Source organism: Schistocerca serialis, chromosome 3 (assembly GCF_023864345.2).
Source record: "Schistocerca serialis cubense isolate TAMUIC-IGC-003099 chromosome 3, iqSchSeri2.2, whole genome shotgun sequence".
In the NCBI taxonomy this organism is placed as follows: domain Eukaryota; kingdom Metazoa; phylum Arthropoda; class Insecta; order Orthoptera; family Acrididae; genus Schistocerca; species Schistocerca serialis.
In genome coordinates, this window is record NC_064640.1 from 1024114351 (window position 1) to 1024132179 (window position 17829).

General features: G+C 39.0%; 1 protein-coding gene across 1 annotated transcript in view; it reads right to left on the reverse strand.

Annotated features, from left to right (window-relative positions):
- The window catches only part of LOC126471482 (protein dispatched), a 189757-nt gene extending 181804 nt beyond the window's left edge, over positions 1-7953 (reverse strand). The window contains exons 1-2 of the mRNA XM_050099686.1: positions 7667-7953; positions 7371-7494 (exon numbers count right to left, since the gene is read on the reverse strand). Of these exons, the coding sequence (XP_049955643.1) occupies positions 7371-7494; positions 7667-7683 (141 nt within the window). The 5' untranslated portion in view covers positions 7684-7953. The remainder of the gene's footprint in view (positions 1-7370; positions 7495-7666) is intronic.
- Positions 7954-17829: the final 9876 nt, after the last annotated feature.

A 17829-nucleotide genomic window follows, 5' to 3' on the forward strand; every position in this document is an offset into this window, starting at 1 on the left:
AGCTGAAATTTTTCTTCTATTATTATTATTATTATTATTATTATTACACAATGTACTTGTATCAAATAAGTAATTTGTAAGTACTTTTATTACAGTGGCATTCTGTTGGTCTATAGTGTTGTGGGATGGAGTTCGTGTTTTCTACTGCAGCTGATTTTGGTCTCTGAATAATCTGCATCTTGAGTTGTTACATCAACACAGTTACATAAGATTACATACAATGTCGCCCTCGTAACATTGTACTCAAGATGACTCACTCTGGTGACAAGTGATAATCATTGTTTTCACGGACATATTTATTTAAAAAGTTTTTTTTTCTCTTAATAAATTAACTGAAAGTAGAATATGAATATCACCCTCCCAAAAATTCCTTCTTTTCTAATTTACTACTCTTATTTCCAACCTCCTTGTGACTCAATTTCAAGGAAACTGTAGTCATTAAAAATGTCTTTAGGCTTTCTTCAAACCATGAAAGTTATTTTAATTAACAATTGTAAATAAATTTTGTCAGGCTGAAATTAAGATGTGCTTTTTTTTCAGAACTTTAAGTTATTTTGCATTCCTTGACTACACACAGCAGCACTCTCCATCAGTCATCCATATCTCGCCTGCACCACTCTCTCCCAGCAGGGTTTTGTTCTGGTGAAAGAAGAAGAAGGAGATGTGAATGAAACCAGATTAATGTTTAATGTCCCATTGAAGACAAGGTCATCAGACACAGGACACCATCCAGATTGGGGAAGGATAGGGAAAGGAAACTGGTCAACACAATGCAACACAACAAAAAAAATAGTGAGCCAGAATGTGTTTTTCATTTATTACATAGGAGATCATGGTTTCCTAGGAGATGCCATCAATTATGAGACAGATAAGGAATTTTGCAGCAAAATAAAAATTCTGCTTTGGCATCATTAAGTGCCACATAATGCAATAGATAAGCAAATCTTGAAAGTACAACAGGGAATACAACCGTGAGCATTTCACTATTTAGAGTTACAGTGTAAACTAAACCATAGCTGTATTGCTCAGATAAAATTTTATAACGTACAAAATTATATACCTAGTCTCCACAAGGCAAAGTGACAGCTCACCAACCCCAGCATGGAGTCTAAATATGCAGCTGACCTTATATGCCCCCACGACCAAACAAACACCTCCCATGATAAATAACACGTGTGAATTTCAAATATGCTGACCTAGCTGAACCATGAAGTGAAAATCCACATTCAAGCTGGGAGTCTACATACTCAAATCAAACTGCAGCTCACATATTTCAATGATTTCATTGCCTCTAGGTACGCCAACTACATAACTTTCACATTGAAAGGCAGCCAAAAATCTCATTTAAATTGTAAATCAAGAAAAGTATCCCTTATTAGGAGCGTAACGAGGTAAATATGGCATTTGGAAAGTCTCACACTAATACATCCGAGATGGACATTTTAAAATCTTTACTACCTGTTCTTGCATTACCATCAATACAAATGACAAGAAGTCACTGCAAAGCTGGAGGAGGAGATGGCAAAACCATCACTGAATAATGAGCATTTTACTGGTGACTGTACTGTGGATGATGTATTAATAGGTAAACCAAACATAGCTATACATAAAACAAACACCACCCTCTTGTTCATATCAGTCTGACAGTGTCATTGACTCCGTACCAGGAAAAATGGAAATGATTGTATGACATTACCGTCCAGGAGACACCATTGGGATTGTTCAGCCACCTGGTACAAGTCTTTCAATTTGACACGACATTGGCAAATTACATGTCATTGAGATGAAGAAGATGATGATGATGATGATGATGATGAGATGAAATGATTAGGACAGTGCAGTCACTCAGTCGCAGAGCACAGGAAATCTTCAATAAAGCCAGGAACTGAATCCAGGACCTAGAGACAGTAGTGATGCTAACTACTAATCCTCGAGCTGTGGACTCTACACCTGGAAAGACATCCGGGAAGCACTATTATCTCTGCACATCAATAGAAACACAGATAACAAGCCCATGGAAGCTGCACACCACTGGAGGAAGTTGCCATGTCATGAACATCATGGCTAGTGGGTTCTGCAGTGATGTGTCATGTTGGCCACACCCAAAACAATCTCCTCTTCACACACGATGTAGAGCAAATTGGCAACACCTAGGTCCACTACTCTGCTGGATGGAACTCTACAACAAATCTCGATCCTCATGGACTTTTTATATTGATACTATTTGGAATAGTACAAACATTACTCTTGATGTATTACACGATACCAATGGTCTAATTCCCTTTACAACTCCAAACTGTGGTTTGAGTGTGGTAAATTCTTGGTTGGAGTGATAGATTGAACTGTAGTGTACCCCATGGTATAGATTAGGTTGGAAGATGACATTGTAGTTGTGAATTAGCGAAGTGAACAAATGCCAATACCAAATAATGGTTGTGATAATGTAGCATAGCCCAATGTCTTATCTTTTCTCCATATTTAATGCATTTTTCATTACAAATAACTGAAACTGCAAGATAAATTCAGAAAAGTACATTGCATAATTGACAAATCTCCAAAACATATCTTGGGGGATATTATGTAGTGCAAGTCAACTATGCAAAATCCAGAATTAGATTAGATGTACTTTTCGTTCCATAGCTCCACAGTGGGGAGAGCCTCTAGGATATAGAACATGTCAGAAGGGGAGGTAAGGTGGTGTGGGAGTGGAGGTAACTCTTGCCTGAGCAGTGACTCAGACTTCATGCAAACAATACAGTCTATCAAACAGTCCATGAATTCATTTGTTGTACTCTATAGTTATATGTGTGTGTATCTCAAATATTTGCCGACACAGAAGAAAAACAATAACGTGAGAACAAAATGAGCATGAGAAGTAAGTCCGGCAAACCCCATTTTTGCAGTTGTTTGAGAATATTATGGTCCCAAGTATTGTATTAAAGACAGTATTACGACTGAAGAAGTCGCCTTAAAGTTTATAAAACCAGTTCTATTTCCCACTCTAGCAACATAAGATTTTCAAGGGTTGAAGCAAGCGAATAAATACAGGGTTCAACCCCCTGAAAATGACGAGGTCATTATAGAAGCAGTGTAAGCTTGGATTGAGGAAACGGGAGAGATCTGTTGTGCACCGTCAAAGGAATTATCCTGGATTTACCTTAAGTAATTAAGGGAAATAACACAAAACTTAAATACAGATGGCAACACAGGTATTCGAACCAGCATCCTTCCGAACATGGGGCCAATATCTTACTGCTGCACCATCTTGCTCGGAATTGCAGAGTTCAAATCATGCAAAAAGATCATAATATGAATGTAAGTCAGTAACATAAGACCCTCTTTTCAGGCAGCAAATCATTGGGTTTTAAGTAACAGTTCAATATATATTTTTCAGTGAAATACAATACATAACAACACACTTTTCAATTTACAGAGGAAGTGTGTCCACGTATTGTGTGTCATAACCTTAAAAGTGCTTAACTGTGTATTGCTCTTAAGATGATATAATGTTGACATGGTCCTAATAATAATAGTGAGATATTGTTAACATGATGATAAAAAAACATGTACATTACTAAGATTCTCTAAAAATAAAACAAATATTTATGTTGATTTTTAACAAACATCTAATCCTGAAAAAACATGGAATGATTGTCTGTCTCGCCTCTTACTATCGTGAGCACAGTATTATTCAATTCATACTGACAATAAATGGAAATAAGAACTAGGAATCATCTTCGGTCTGATATTTATTTGAATTGGTATGGTGAAAATAGTGAAATATAAATCAGGGCAGGTACATACGAATTCAAACTACAACTCTCTTTAGTAACAATGTGTCTCTCTATAATTTTCAAATGGTATAAACAAAGTATGACAAGAAATGCTATAACCTATGTAATGTTACACACCCATGAGAATCATGTTATTTTGTGGTCTATGGGATGAAAACTGAATCTAATCTAATCTAATCCAATGAGTTGTGGGAGGGGGGGGGGGGCAGGGGGGGATGATAATGATGATGTTGTGCTTCTGTGGTTCACAGCCCAGTGCAAGCCATTTACTAACTGACATCACTGGGTGTTATGCATGCTAACTGTTTTAAATATCAATGTCTCACCTGGGTGACTGTAATGGTTTTCTGTATAGTGTAGTATTGCTTTTGTGGTGATGATGAGAATAATTATACTAGCTTTTTCAAATATTCAGTTGCCAAATAAATTGTGAAAAACGGGTGTGTCATATTAGCATTCCAACATGGGACAGCATTTCAGTGAATCTGAACTGTTTGGCAAACACTAACTTTGTCATCTTACAATGGCAAAGTCTGGATAGCTGATTTCACACTACAAGGAAAATCCACCAGTAAAGAACTATTTGTTTGGCATCTTACATAGGTTAATCCAGAAAAACTTAGGTATCTGTGGAAAGTAATGAGCAAACAAATAAAAGTAACTATCTGACAGAAAATTTCCAACACAAAAAATTATCTTCACGAAAGATATAATGTAGCATGCCAGAGCCACTTTCTCATGTATTCATGGAAAACTGGAGAAAGAACAGGAGAAGAAAGAACATTTTTTTTTTAAATAGTACTTAGCAGTTAAACTACAAATCTACTGTATTCAAAGCAATAAGTTTATGGTGCGTTTGCAAGACAGAAATTATAATACTTCAGTGGGTACCAGTTCATAGAAGACAAAATGACATGTGCCTAGATCACTGGCATCCCAAAACTAAAAAAGTTTATTTTTTATGATCATCCCATAAAAACAGCACTTCTGGGTTTGTGAAAAATTTATCACAACAGTGTTAACACCAAAGCTGATCAATTTTCTACATTTTTATGTGCCTTTCCACAGCTGTGTAGCTTCTCTACATGGTGAGCTGCATCCTAGTCCCTTATAAATTTTACATGCTATCCTGACTTTCCCATCAATAAGAGAGATATCATTTAAGTTCAAAGCACCGGCCATATACCACAAACTACTGGAACATCATCATACTTTGTGAACTTACTTTTGTCTACAACAAGAGCGCATGCATTTTGTGACAATAAATCAAAGATGTGTCACATGAGTTTCTGCAGTGTTCCAAGTCTCACAGCTCCAATGTGAGCCTAGAGTACAATAAAATACTACTGTAGAACATGTGAGCTGATTGCTGAGTGACCATATATGCCTACTGTAGATATTTAATATACAATACAAAACAGATGGATGAGGGGAAAAAGTGGTTACTGTTGTGGCGTAACAAGACAGCTACGCCACACTGAAGTAGCCGAAAGGCACGCGTAATCTTAAGTAGTCTAGATAGAGGCCTGAAACAGGATACTTATTAATGTTATAAAGAAAAGTATGTAGCTACTAGAACACTTAACTTTTATATCTTCATTGGTTTACAACGTTCTTGGTGATACAAGTGAGACTCTATCTTGAGGTACATGCAATGTTACAAATGGCGCCTTGCTAGGTCGTAGCCATGGACTTAGCGAAGGCTATTCTAACTGTCTGCTCGGTAATGAGCAATGTATGCTAACTATCTGCTCGGCTCATGAGCGATGCTTCGTCCGTGTAGTCGCTAGCAATGTCGTCCGTACAACTGGGGCGAGTGCTATTCCGTATCTCGAGACCTGCCTTGTGGTGGCGCTCGGTCTGTGATCACACAGTGGCGACACGCGGGTCCGACATGTACTAAATGGACCGCGGCCGATTTAAGCTACCACCTAGCAAGTGTGGTGTCTGGCGGTGACACCACAGTTACCACTACATTGCACAAAATTTAGAAAGAATGTGTTTGCACATTAGACAACAAGGATTAAGTACTGACCTGAGGCAATAACACATCAGACTGCAAACTGGATTGTTTGATTTCAGCAACTAAAATTTCACCATTTCTTAATAATACACTTCATCTGACATGACACTCAAACATGTTTGCTGGAACATAGCATATTCATTTGATGATGCGATGTGCACTATCACACAAACATGAATTAAAGTAAGATTCCTCAAATAACACACCCTACTGCCAAGCTACTGAATGCTTCGCATGAATTTAAATATGCATAAGTCTATATAATCTCCTGCTTCATTTTCAAGGATTTCCAAGCGGACAATCCGTCAAGAAATCCTAAACATTTCCCCACTACCAATCAATAAAAGTGTTTCATTTTTTATACATACTGACCCTTCAGAAAATGTAAACGAAGTTGTCAACAATAACTCAGTGCAATAAAACAGATCTTTATGCGATAATTGAATTCAGCTATTTTTTCTTAATTTCAAAACTCTCTCAAATCACACTATATTGCATCAATGATGCGTATGTAATGACATACTGAAATAATTAAATAGACACCAGTATTGCTGTTGCAATATTTTGTATACTGCAGTTAAAATGTGGCCACAACTTTGTTTTGATGACAACTTCTATAACACGAAATTTAGTTACTGGATATCATGTCAACCTGTCATGTAAAGAAGTTTTTTGCATAACAAGCTGACCTCATATCCAGTAATTTTGTCTGCAAACATGGCTACCTATTGCAGAACCAAATGATGACTAATTAAATTCAGTTCTCATGCAAAATTTATATTCCCCATGGATCCTGAAAATACTGCACTACTGAATGTTTTCAGTTGTTCCATCTCGTTCTGTTTATGCAAAGTTAAAGGCACTGACACTCAAATATGTACACATACATACACACGACCACTACCATTAAGAGGAATCGCGAAAAATTCTATAGAAATGCAGTATTGTTTATTTTTTACTATCTTCAATCTAGGATAAACATTCTCCTTAAATTTTCTTTCCATTTTTAATGTGAAACTTTTCAAGAAATTCAGGAAATTGTGTAGTTTCATGATTTAATGTTCTTAAGCAAAACATGCTTCTACTATCAATGAAAAGCCTGTTTAAACTAAACTTAAAACTGAATGCAACTAATGAAACAAGTCTGTTTCAATGAGACCACAACTAAAATAATCACCATATGGCTAAACACTTGTCTCCTGTCTTTTACCTATAGAACAACAAACAATAACACTTCTCAAGCACTACTGATACAAATGCTTAGCAGTGAACTTAATAAAATGTCTCCCACGATCCTGAACCTTTACACATTGCTGAAAATAATAACATCTCTAACTAGAACATAGCTGCTGCAAACTAAATTTGGCACTACAGACGTTTGGTAATTAAAATAAAGCGACATCTGATAATGGTTCACAACAGCATAAGCACCTTTAAACAGACAAAGATGTAAGAAAATCTGCTACATAGATTTACTAAACAGTACCCACTACTCAATAGACAATTGTATTTCTAACACCAAAGAGCTGCTTATGTTTTGCTGGAATGCTTACCGAAGTAGGATCAGAGAAATCTGGAGGTTTTCTTGTTGTGACTGGAATGACAATACATGTCGCCGCAAATACAGCAACCCCAATTAGAATTACATATGGATGGTAAGCTATTATACGAGCAAACCTGCAACAGTGACTGTGTATGACACACACACACGCGCGCACACGCAGGCGCGCTCACACACTTTGCTTACAGAACTACGAAAACAGTGTAGAGGGATGCTGTGAAGCAAGTGCTCCTAAACACAACTATCATAAACAAAGCAGGAGAAAACGGACTTAAAACTGACACTCACCAGTTCATCCTTTCCATTTAAGCTTCATGGAAGTTAAATCCACTTTGAATACAATCGGTAATATAGCGAACATTGTTAGGACAGCAACACACCGGTACGCCAGGTTTGTGATATAGTTAATTCACTTAAACAACAATAAATCGCGAAATTCATTGTGCAGTAATCTGCTGTTGTTCACACAATATTTAAAATCATTACTGTCATTTAATCATAAACTACAGAAAAAGTTAACGAAAAATTGCTAAAAACCTGACATTCTGAAAACCATTCCTCTCCCCTGTCACATCTTGTATACTTTTCTGAGTAGTTTCTTTCAGCGCCAATTGGAGACGCTGTAACGCCATTTCCTGTTCCGTCTCCCCACTCTACGCACTACGTTCAAATTCGCGCGCGTGTGGCGATGGTTCATTTAACACGGCACAGAATTATTTGCATCATTCTACAGAATTCCTGTCCAGTACTTTTTTTCTCATTGCATCAAATAGACCTTCCCTATATATATACCGTTTTAATGAAAAGTTTAATGTAGGTGGTATGAAAGAAACTCCTGACAGGTAACTTATTATTAACTACGTGTGTTAAGCAAATCAGATAAGGTGTTCATTTTCATAAGGTGAAAATTAAATGCTGTATTCGTTTTTATTAACAGTCTTAAATAAAGAAGTGTGATAGCGAAGCAAAAAATATCCTGAATCACTAGGTACCGTAATGAGATATCGCTCTGTAGTCTATGACTGAAATAACGAAGTAAATAATGTGATAGCGACTTTTGTTATATTTTTCAGTTGAAACTGAAATTAATACCCTGACATCGAATTGTTCCTTCCAAACGAACTTCAAGTGCTCCTACTTCGCAAGTTGGTTGTCTTCAGGTTGTGTAGTACTGTTAGTTTCTTTCAGAGATGAAATTCATCCACATTCTTTGAAATTCAGTGCGTTATTCTGCCGTGGTATTTCCAACAATGCAGTAGGCAATATTTATTTTTTTTGCCACCAATTAAACCAACAGAGTACGGTAATTCATTTGTCATTAAAGCTGATTACAAGCACATAATAAGTGTTTACATAAATTGGATTATAGGTGTTTCAGGTAACAATAGTAGAAAGGTTTGCAAACAGCTGATAATAACATAGTTTCTGCATGCCACTCCTAGTATGTGGTTAATAAATACCAACCATTTTTTTTCTGACCGAAGGAAATAACTGACTCGAAATATAGGTATTTACTGGAAGATCAAACCAGGCTGAAAGTATTCCGCATACATCTGTCGACTTTAACTCTTTTGTCATACTAACTGTTTACCATTACTTCATTAACATTAGCTAACTATTTACATATTCGTCAATTCCTTAATTGTGGCAGATAGTGTTTACTTACATTTGCTCCACAATATCGTGTTATTACGGAATCACGAAAATCAAGGCGAATACATATCAATCCTATTTCTGTATTATGAGTAAAATTCCGAGCGCTGTGTCCGCAGCTCGTGGTCTAGTGGCTAGCCTCTGGATCGCGGGGTCCGAGGTTTGATTCCCGGCTGGGCTGGGGAGCCTCTCTGCCCGGGGACTGGGTGTTTGTGTTGTCCTCATCATTTCACAGTCATCAGCATCACCATTCGTGCCAGTGGCTACATTGGATTGTGAAAAAAATTGGACTGTGTAAAAGTTGGAACTTTGTACAGGCGCTGATGACCGCACAGTTGAGCGCCCAACATGCCAAACGTCATCATCCGAGCGCTGTAATGCTCTGATAATGTATTCTGATTGTGACTCGGTGAGTTAGTATTAGACTATAAATCGAAATATCCGGAATTCACTTCTCAGTTGGTCATGGGATTTTCTTATTTATCATTTTATCCCACACAGAAATGATGGGCATATGTAAAAAAAGGCCACGTTATTTCGTGGTTCGGAGTACACGTTGAACTATAAGTCCTGTAACAACTTTCTGGGTCATTCAGTTTAAAGCTCGAAGGAAAGCAAGTATAATCGACTACCTAATGGACCTTCTCTAGTAAAGCACAGTGGTGTTCAAACTCTCTTAGAGTTTAGCGACTGCTTTACTTACAATTCATTCATCAGACTCATGAAGTTACTATCCTAATTTCGGAACATTCTATTGTCTCTGTAAAGTTCCTGTTTCTTCCCCCCGCCCTGCACTTTAGTTCCCTTATCTAGTTTCTCCTTACTGTTCTTATCATTTTGCTCTAAGTACAGATTAACCTGTATGCGGAGGCTCCAATTCTGTCTTACTCCACCGAGCGAGGTGGCGCGGTGGTTAGACACTGGACTCGCATTCGGAAGGACGACGGTTCAATCCCGCGTCCGGCCATCCTGATTTTGGTTTTCCGTGATTTCCCTAAATCAATCCAGGCAAATGCCGGGATGGTTCCTCTGAAAGGGCACGGCCGACTTCCTTCCCCATCCTTCCCTAATCCGATGAGACCGATGACCACGCTGTCTGGTCTCCTTCCCCAAACCAACCAACCAACCATCTGTCTTACTTACTTCTAAGTTACTGTCTCCTTTTCAGCTCCTTCAACTCTTTTAACTGTCATTTCGTTTGTGTACAAGTTGCAGGTAGCATTTCGCTCCCTGTATTTTATCCTTCATAGCTACAGAATGTCAATATGTGTACGCCAGTCAGTACCACCAAAGTCTGTTTTTTAAGCTACAGTTGCTATAAATGCAAGTTTGCCTTTCTTCACTAGGTCCTGAGATCAGGATTGCTTTGCAAGTTCCTACATTCGGCAGAACGTAATCTGATCTTACCTTGCGTCCACTTCTACCAGTCGTCCCATCATTCAACAGACAATTTGTGTTGGTATTTTCCAACAATGACTAATAAACTGATAATCCGCTAATACACCTATCAGCACCTGTCATTTTTGATATTGTGATTATTTAATTCTTTTTTTAAGTATGAGGGTATTTCGTCTGTCTCATACGTTATACAGGTCAGGTGCCACACTTCTGTCATGCTAGGTTCTGCAAAAAGTTTAACTAATATTGAGGGAATATCGTCTACTCCAGGTGCCTTGTTTTGTCTTAGGTCTTTCAGTGTTCCGTCAAATTCTTCTCATGGTATCACATCCCCAATCTTGTATTCCACCCACTTCTTCTCCTCACTCCATAATACTGTCTATAAGTTTCTTTCCTTTAGATAACTGTTCTGTATATTCCTTCCATGTTTCAGTCTTCCATTCTTTGCTTAGTACTGGCTTCCCATCTCAGCTATTGGTCTTCATACAGCAGAATCTTTCTTCTATGTTTAGCATCCAGCTTTCCCACAGTCACACTTCTACAGCTGTACCTTTCTCATTAGTAATGTAGCTATGGGGCCTTTGATGCACTTACACATTCAACTGTCTACTAAAGCCTATCTCGTGGTCATCATTTTGTGCCCACACATGACAAGGCATGGCCCTCTCCTTTATGACATTATCAAACTTACCAATGACATCGTCATCTTTATATGTGACATCAGCATCATCATATAACAAACCACGCCATTCCCTCCCCCTCCCCTTGTCCATCCTTCCGCCTCCCCCTCCAGTCTCCAGCCAATCGTAACGTAGTATTAAAATGAAGCAGCCGACCACAAAGCAGCTCTCAAATTACGTAAGCTTCACTTAAAGCTGCGTAAATTGGCACTATCTTCGAAAATGTACAGTATATACATATCGAAAAATACCTAACCTTCACCTGAATAAAATGGCATCATGTTCAAAGAACGTACTTAACCTTCATTTGAATTACGAAAAAGTGAAAAATGGCGTTATGTTAAAAAAAATGTAACTTTAACTTTAGTTGATGCCATGTTCAAAAGATTACATAAGCATCTTCATGTGAGTTGTGTACATTGTCGCCTTTCAACACACACACACACACACACACACACACACACACACACACTAACCTCTGTATTCTTCACGTGAGTTGTGTACAATGTCGCTTTTCAGCACATACACACATACACACACACTTCACCTTAAAAAAATTTATGTCAAATACTATCAAATCAGTAGAGTACTTTGTACAACTGATATCAGATAAGTCAATACAAAAATACACATTACAACATATACAACATGAATATCACATATCATTTTTTTAAATTGCTGAAGCCACTTTACAAACAGCTGGCAAGAACATTATAATATTGACAGTGTTATTTTTACCTATATAGAACAAGTTCTAATAGCTATGACTTCATATACACTCCTGGAAATGGAAAAAAGAACACATTGACACCGGTGTGTCAGACCCACCATACTTGCTCCGGACACTGCGAGAGGGCTGTACAAGCAATGATCACACGCACGGCACAGCGGACAGACCAGGAACCGCCGTGTTGGCCGTCGAATGGCGCTAGCTGCGCAGCATTTGTGCACCGCCGCCGTCAGTGTCAGCCAGTTTGCCGTGGCATACGGAGCTCCATCGCAGTCTTTAACACTGGTAGCATGCCGCGACAGCGTGGACGTGAACCGTATGTGCAGTTGACGGACTTTGAGCGAGGGCGTATAGTGGGCATGCGGGAGGCCGGGTGGACGTACCGCCGAATTGCTCAACACGTGGGGCGTGAGGTCTCCACAGTACATTGATGTTGTCGCCAGTGGTCGGCGGAAGGTGCACGTGCCCGTCGACCTGGGACCGGACCGCAGCGACGCACGGATGCACGCCAAGACCGTAGGATCCTACGCAGTGCCGTAGGGGACCGCACCGCCATTTCCCAGCAAATTAGGGACACTGTTGCTCCTGGGGTATCGGCGAGGACCATTCGCAACCGTCTCCATGAAGCTGGGCTACGGTCCCGCACACCGTTAGGCCGTCTTCCGCTCACGCCCCAACATCGTGCAGCCCGCCTCCAGTGGTGTCGCGACAGGCGTGAATGGAGGGACGAATGGAGACGTGTCGTCTTCAGTGATGAGAGTCGCTTCTGCCTTGGTGCCAATGGTGGTCGTATGCGTGTTTGGCGCCGTGCAGGTGAGCGCCACAATCAGGACTGCATACGACCGAGGCACACAGGGCCAACACCCGGCATCATGGTGTGGGGAGCGATCTCCTACACTGGCCGTACACCACTGGTGATCGTCGAGGGGACACTGAATAGTGCACGGTACATCCAAACCGTCATCGAACCCATCGTTCTACCATTCCTAGACCGGCAAGGGAACTTGCTGTTCCAACAGGACAATGCACGTCCGCATGTATCCCGTGCCACCCAACGGGCTCTAGAAGGTGTAAGTCAACTACCCTGGCCAGCAAGATCTCCGGATCTGTCCCTCATTGAGCATGTTTGGGACTGGATGAAGCGTCGTCTCACGCGGTCTGCACGTCCAGCATGAACGCTGGTCCAACTGAGGCGCCAGGTGGAAATGGCATGGCAAGCAGTTCCACAGGACTACATCTAGCATCTCTACGATCGTCTCCATGGGAGAATAGCAGCCTGCATTGCTGCGAAAGGTGTATATACACTGTACTAGTGTCGACATTGTGCATGCTCTGTTACCTGTGTCTATGTGCCTGTGGTTCTGTCAGTGTGATCATGTGATGTATCTGACCCCAGGAATGTGTCAGTAAAGTTTCCCCTTCCTGGGACAATGAATTCACGGTGTTCTTATTTCAATTTCCAGGAGTGTAGTTTATTAGTTTATTTTCTTATCTGTTGCATGGTCGGAAAATATGACATTAAACTCAAACAGTAACATTTTTAATTCATTTTCTCATATTGCTACAGAAAGTAAAAGATCTGTACGAAAATGACTTAAGTGATGACTGTTTTGATATACTTTTCTTTATTAGGACAGGTCAGATTCAAAAAATACCTGGGTGCATTAAAAACAATGTTTTATTAAGAGAGATTTTACATTCATTTTAAATTTATTTACTTCCTAAATTTCTTTCAGTGGTGCCCAAAAGTGGTTATATAACTTTTGTTCCCATACATTTAATACCTTTACTGTACAAACTTGTTGAGTGGGGAATTAGTCTTAAATAAATTTTTGATCTTGTGTCATGATGGTGGTAATCCATATTTCTGTCAAGTTCATTAAGTTTCTTAATGAAATGTAATACTTTTAGTATGTATTGGCACAGAATGGGCAATATACTCAGTTTCCTAAATACTGGTTTGCACAATTCTCCCTTGGATGTTTGAATAAAATTCTTTTGACTGCTTTCTTATGAAGTTTACTGCCTAGTTGAGTTTTGCTAATGGAGAGAAGTTCTCTTTTCCTTTGAGATGATCTAATGATTCCTGGGGTGATCCAGTTGGAAATCTTTCTGTCCCTATTCATACTTTTCGTTTGTAAGGGGAAGTGACAGTTAAGATAATAACAGAAAATATCTGGAAATACTTCATAATTACTGTCTATAGTTTAAACCTCATATACATTTTGGTAGCTTTCTTTCTGCCTTAGAAAGAGGAAAGTGTGGATATTGTGTTTATTGAACTTTCTCCTCTGTACAACATTTTTTTGGGTTGAGGCATGTTCATTGGCAAGTTAACTTAAATAATTAATGCACTGTGGTCTGAGAATCCTAAATGTACAGAGGATACTGTACAATTGATGTTACTATCTACTTGGTCCAGACATCTAACACAATGGTTTGTTTCCCTAGTCAGAGAATTGACCATCAGGTCAAGGATGTAGATCGTCATGAAATTTTTGAAGCTTAAATGGCTAGTGTCTTCTAAGAGAAAACTTGTGCTAAGATCACCACATCTCAAAATACTATGAGATTTTCTTTCACATAATTTTTCTATTACTGATGCTAGATTTTTGTAGATGGAATTTATGTTGCAATAGGGTGATCTGTAAGCTGTTATTATATAAATGTTCAAGTGAGTAAGCTCTATGCCTGACACTTCTATTTCTTTTTCAAAACTACAGGAATTGCATATGTGAAAATATAATTTATTTAGTTTATTTTTTAGTCCCTGTACATTATCAAAATAAATTTTTAGTTTGAGGAGTTTTTGTTAGGTGCATTGTACATTGATGAGATTTAGTAGACATGACGTTGTTAATTATAACTGACTGACAAGGTTCATTGGAATAATTACAGAGGATCTCAACCTCATTTGGAGATACCAAGTTTTCTCCTTTTTTTAGGTGTGGGTAAAAAATCCTCCTTCTTAGATATATTAGGCCTTGGTCTTAAATTGACAGTTCCAGGTGGAGATGTCCTTGGTGGTACTTTTGAGGCTGGATCTGCTGTTACTCATTCTGCACACACACTACCACACACACACACACACACACACACACACACACACACACACACACACACACACACACACACACAAGAGAAACATACTATGCAAAAAGTGCAGCTACCAGTTGGATGACAGAGAGAAGGAGGAGCTTGGGCTAGTGTGAGAGAGACCTACTACATCACTGCAGTGGTGTTTGATAACACACCTAGCCACCTGCTGAGAGATGATGTATGTCAACTCTACTAGTATTATGTCAGATTCCATCTCTCCTGGTCTCTCTATAATGGTTACTTGAGTGAAGCACCAACAATATAATATATTACAGAAGGAATGAAAATACTCTAGGTACACATTTTTTATATCTTTTGCATACATACACTAAAATAACAATTAAATTTGTCTTGCAACATTAATCGTTTGCCACAGAGTGAAAACATATGACTCTAATATACATTCTTGTTCGTCCTCAACACTATTTAGATCATCATCTGTTACAAACAGTAGATTGTTATGATGTGAGTAAATAAGTGAAACTTCTCTAGCAGCTAAGCAAGTTTTAACAGCGCTATCCACATTAATCAGAGCAAACTAAAATGAATTTCATTTCATTATATGTTGCATCTTCAAACACATTATAGCTTCAAGTGTTTCAACATGATCAGCTGGAGCTTCTTTGTGTGCAGGAGGAAAGTCACATTTCCTTCCTAAGCTCGGGTCTGATTCTGTTTAATGTACTTAAAATCGTTAGTAAACAACTATGTGATACAAAATAGAGCTTACCTTGATGCTGGTAAGCCAAGGACATAGCCAAAGGGCGGCCAGGGGAGAGGGGTCCAGGGCATCAAGACTCCCAATCACCTTAATGAAATTACATATGATCTACTTGCTGTTTAGTGAAAGATATTTTGATTTTCAGTAATATGATGAAAAAGAGATAGGCCCTACACTACTTATAGTCAACGAGGCCATCAATAGATTTAATGTATCAACTATCGCCCATCCAGACTTTAACCAATTCCAGCCACTACTCATGAACTATAACTTGGCATCTTGCTAGTGGGGGTTGTGGGGCATGGGAAGAGAGGCTGTGGACTGCTGCCTCGGAGACGTCGGATGTGGAAGCCGAGGGTTTCAAGCTCCACCTCCATGTATTGTAAGTATGCAGTGCAGGTAACAAGACCCTGTCTTTTGAACTTTTGCAAGCTCCTGATAACCAGCTTTCTTTTCAGGACTGGGATGCAAGGTAACTCTCACAATACTGGTAGGCCAGCAGCTGCATCACCACTCATTTTAGACAAAATCACAATGAAAATATCGCAACAAGACGTAGTCTACGCCTGCTAATAGTGCGTTGCACAGTTGGCAATAAAAAAACTGCAAATCACAATGGCATGAAGTCTCTCAACTGTTGTCGACTACTAGCAATCAGAACTGGGGCTTCCGCTTTCCAAATTATAGTTCCCACGTAATACTGTACATTGTTGGTCCTACTTGGGTCCAGTTATTGATTTGCTAATAATTTCAGTTATAACTTGCAGCTGAAATTAATGTAAGTGTTCCTGTTTATTGTTTTCGTGGTATGTACTGTTATGATAGTTTCTAATTATAGATAAGTTTGTAACAAGAAAGAAGACAAAACTCAATCTTGATTCGTCCACTAGCGTTATTGTAAGTTAAAAATGTACACATTACTGTAACAGCCTAATTACCTATCTATAGCGTTTTAATGTTAACATTGGAGTCGCTATTTGGAGATTGGTAGCACTTTCGGGTTGCAGTATTTTGCAAGGCAGTGGAGTGGTAAACATCGTTTCAAATAACATTAAATTAATGTCAGTGCACAAAAATTCATTTTAATTTGCCTGTGTCGCCCAAAAGTTGCGTTGATCAACATGCTTGCAGTCCCATAAAAATTGCTCAAAATTCTATTATTGGTAGCCCAAATGGCAAAATATCCACCAATATAGTCATCCAGGCCGTACTCAATTACGAAAACCATTTCTAATACAGGACGATTGGCAGGGGCACATAGAGAGTGGAAGTGGTATATGATGACAGCACATTCTGTAGTTCATTGGTTTCCAAAAGATTTTTTCAGTGAGCTGTTTGAATTTGTGTAAGCCAACTGCACTCTCCATCCTCCCTTCTCTTTCATCCAGAATCTATTTTCTCTCTTGCAATACTACAATAAAAGGAGATTCTTCAAATGTTCTATGATTGTCTTCAAACTGTGCTGCTTTTAACTTGTAGAAACAATAATATAAAAAATATTTGTTGCTTTCGTAACAGTACTTATTTTAATTTAGGGAATAGTTATTTGTTTCTTGGGCAAACAGTATATAATTTTAATGCTGATTTGCATAAGATTTCAGCAATATAAGTAGTTCAGCTATGTTTAAATTGGAAGGCGGCTGGCGACCTCCATTTTGTACTATGGCTCTGTGCATAAAGACAGTTGAATGTCGATACATCATGTCTTCAATTTTACTACATGAACGATATTCTGCTGTGAAATGCCTTACTCATTATATTCTTGAAACAGTAAGTCCAACTCTCACAACTCTAATGCATTCGTGAACAAAGTCGTATAAACGACGACATATGTTGCACATCATAAAGGAGTTTATTATCATAAAAGCCTGTATAACCACAGTCTAAAGGTGGATTCACACTTGACGGAACGTCACCGTGACGTCCGTCACTTCAAAAGTCTTCTCTGTAGTTCCGATGGTGGCATTCACACACGCCGTCAACGGAACGTCACGTCACGCCACGCCACGCCACGCCAAGGTTTCTCAGGAAGAATGTTTCGAAAGGCAATAGTGTAGCGGTTCTAGGCGCTGCAGTCTGGAACCGCGCGACCGCTATGGTCGCAGGTTCGAATCTTGCCTCGGGCATGGATGTGTGTGATGTCCTTAGGTTAGTTAGGTTTATGTAGTTC